At 55.1% G+C, this 2,894-nt stretch overlaps 1 protein-coding gene across 1 annotated transcript in view; it reads right to left on the reverse strand.

The window, feature by feature from the left end:
* Positions 1 to 1,239, reverse strand: part of MYBL2 (v-myb avian myeloblastosis viral oncogene homolog-like 2) — a 16,883-nt gene extending 15,644 nt beyond the window's left edge. The window contains exon 1 of the mRNA XM_009318692.1: positions 1,205 to 1,239. Within this exon, the coding sequence (XP_009316967.1) occupies positions 1,205 to 1,239 (35 nt within the window). The remainder of the gene's footprint in view (positions 1 to 1,204) is intronic.
* Positions 1,240 to 2,894: the final 1,655 nt, after the last annotated feature.

The raw sequence follows: 2,894 nt of genomic DNA on the forward strand, positions 1-2,894 counted from the left end.
AGCCGGCCAGCCAGCCACGGGACAGCGGACCCCCAGCAGCCGCCTCTCACCGAAATGGGCAAAAAAGCAAATGAAAACCAACCACCTTCCCCACGGTGCTTTTGCAGCACCGCTCGCTCCAGGGGTGCACTACGGGGTCCCCGGAGGAGAGCACAGGTCTGGAGCTTCCTAGAAGAGAGAAGAGGCGGTCAGCGTGGGTAAAGCTCAGCTCTTGCCCGCGTCCCGCTGCCGGGCGGCGGCACTGTCACACCGCGCACGAAAAGCGGGAGAGAAAAAGCAGCAGGAGCAGCTACCCCAGTGACAGCGGGTCCTGGCCGCGCCAGCACTTCGCACACGTGCATTTTGTATTCCTGCTATTTTCACGCTGCACGCTGCCTGTGTACACACAGCACGCACGCCTGCTAGTGCCCATACATTATCTATAACGCCCGTATTCAGCCTGTGCACATCGATGCTCCTGGCCTGTGTTTCAGAGCAAACACCACAAAACTGAAGAGAGGGGTCACCTTGCTGGGGACCCTCCCTGAGTGTTGTGTCTGGGCAGGAAGGCTCCGTGTGTCCTCCTCCTCCTCCTCCTGAAGCGGAGGACCACGGCTCCTGCGAACACCCCTCTGCTCTCCAGGGCTGCCCGCTGACAGGCTACAAACACACCTGAGCCCTTGCAGGACTCGGTTTGCCTTCAGCAGTTAGCCACAGCCCACAATCACTGCCCCCGTGCTTAAAAAGCAGCAAACAAAATCCCCTCCCTCTCCCAAACTAGCTTAATTAGAAATTAGCCTGTTAGTTAATTACCAGAACTATAAAAGCACTATAATCAACACTAGCAAAAAAGGATCAAGATCTCGAAGAGAGTCTCTATAGAAGCTGAAGGTAAGAAGTGCTTTTTAGTCCATCCTCTTAGCATGGACTCATTATTTCTCACATACTGATTTATTTAAATTATCTTTCAGGAAAAAGCATTTTAATCCCTTAAAGAAAACTTTCCTTCTAGACTGACCATACAGCCCCCCCTTTATAGTAAATTCAGGAGCTTTTTATTTCTGCTTGTAATGCATTCAGTGTAAGAATTGGTTTCAGACCACTGTAGCTGCCTTCCCCTTCCCTGACCTGCCCTCTTCCCTCTGGGGGTGGCTGGAAAGCAGCTGCTGACTGAGCCGGTGGTGAGAATCACCCCCTAGATGGAGGGGGAGCACAAAGGAAAAACCTGCCCATGGAGCGGAAGGCAGGGGTGTACGGCATGTCGGTGGCCGGGGGGCCCATCCCGAGGACTTCCCTCGGTGCCCTGTGTGGGCTGTGGGACCTCACAGGTCTGCAGGTGGGGGATACCACGTGTGGGGCCAAAGGTAAGATGAGAGCTGCTCTTCAACCTCTCCCACCCTAACCAGAGCCCACTTTTAGCACCTCCATCTCAGAGGGGCTGAACTCTAACTGGGGTTAATGGTCCTCTGACTCAAGGAACAAGGATAAAGTGTCTTGTATCTCTGGGGAAAACCAGCTCCACCTTAGTACTGCTAGCAGATGGAGAGGTATACTGAGACCCTTTACACCCAAGGGTACAAAGCTAAGAGTAGCGGTACACAGGCTGAGGCTGAATAAATACTACTCTAAGGAGGCTCCATGATGACCTCTAAGCAGTAAACCGGCCTTGGTGCAATTGTGTTGCTCTAGAAGACAATGACAGGCTGGACGCCCACCTGCCTGTCCTGGATCCCACTCAGCTCCTCGCTCTCCTAAGCAAGACTGAGACAGGATTTTTGCAGCAGATCAGTTTAGCTACTCTAAGTTTGCAACTCATTAGTGAACAGTAATGAATAATAAGATGTTTATTCTAACAGGGACATCCTGGTCTCCATAAGCCTGACAGTGGTGGGAATCTGCACCATGCTGTCCACCAAGAGGCATGGTACCAGCATCCTGACCATAAAGGAAATCCTGGAAAATGGGTTTGTGGCTGGGGGCCCCCGCCACACCAGCCCTCCTGTCCACAGTTATTACATGGACAATAGCAGTGCCTCCAAACCAGACACCTGGGAGTTTCTCATGGACCTGGACAACGTAACAAAAGGCAGTTCCCTGTGTGTCGTCAAGCAGTCTGAGTCTCTGAGCAGCTGTGTGAAGACCGACCCGCACAGCCTGACCCAGGGTGTCTCCGACCTCAGCCTTGTCTGCTTCTGCAAGACCCACCATAGTCAGGCTGCCTTTGACCTGTCTGGTTTGCCTTGTGAGCACCCCAGCAGAGCCGGCTGCCTGATGGACGTGGCCTCGCAGAACACCTCAACGCCATGCAAGAAAGAGAAGCACCCCAAACCACTGGAGAGCCTGCTCTCCAAGAGCATCGAGCTCACTGGTGATCTCTCAACCCTTAGGAAGACACCAGCACCCAGATGGGAGATCTCGGCAATAAAAGCCCCCCTGGATACCAGCCTGTCCCTTGATGTGAGTGCTGAGGAGTTAAAGTTACTGGGATGCTCCAAACCAGACACGCCACCCCTGGAGACCTCTGTAGTAATTCCTCTGGCTTGGCCTGGTGCCTTCAAGAGGCACCCTATGCTGGTCCACAGGTCCGCCACCCCTGAGACCCAGCTGAGCGATCTTGAGCCCATCCCTGTGTTTCTGCACCAGGCTCTGTGACGGTGCTGCCCCGGCTCCCCGCTGGAGCACGGCGGGCTGCCAGCCCGGGGGCCTTCTGTGCTGCAGAGGAGCACGGTGCACGGAGCCGCCACCCACGCTGCAGCACAGAAGACGAAGCCCTCCCTGCCCTGCCTCGAGCCAGGGGCTTGCTTGCTGGTAGCACCACCTGGTGAAAGGCTAGCTCTTCCAGCCTGGGGCGACCGAAACGGCAAACTGCTTGGGGCGCTGCTGGGTGGAGGAAGCTCAGGCTGGTGCTGGCAGCC

The sequence above is a fragment of the Pygoscelis adeliae genome, unplaced genomic scaffold, assembly GCF_000699105.1.
Source record: "Pygoscelis adeliae isolate BGI_AS28 unplaced genomic scaffold, ASM69910v1 Scaffold72, whole genome shotgun sequence".
Taxonomy (NCBI): Eukaryota; Metazoa; Chordata; class Aves; order Sphenisciformes; family Spheniscidae; genus Pygoscelis; species Pygoscelis adeliae.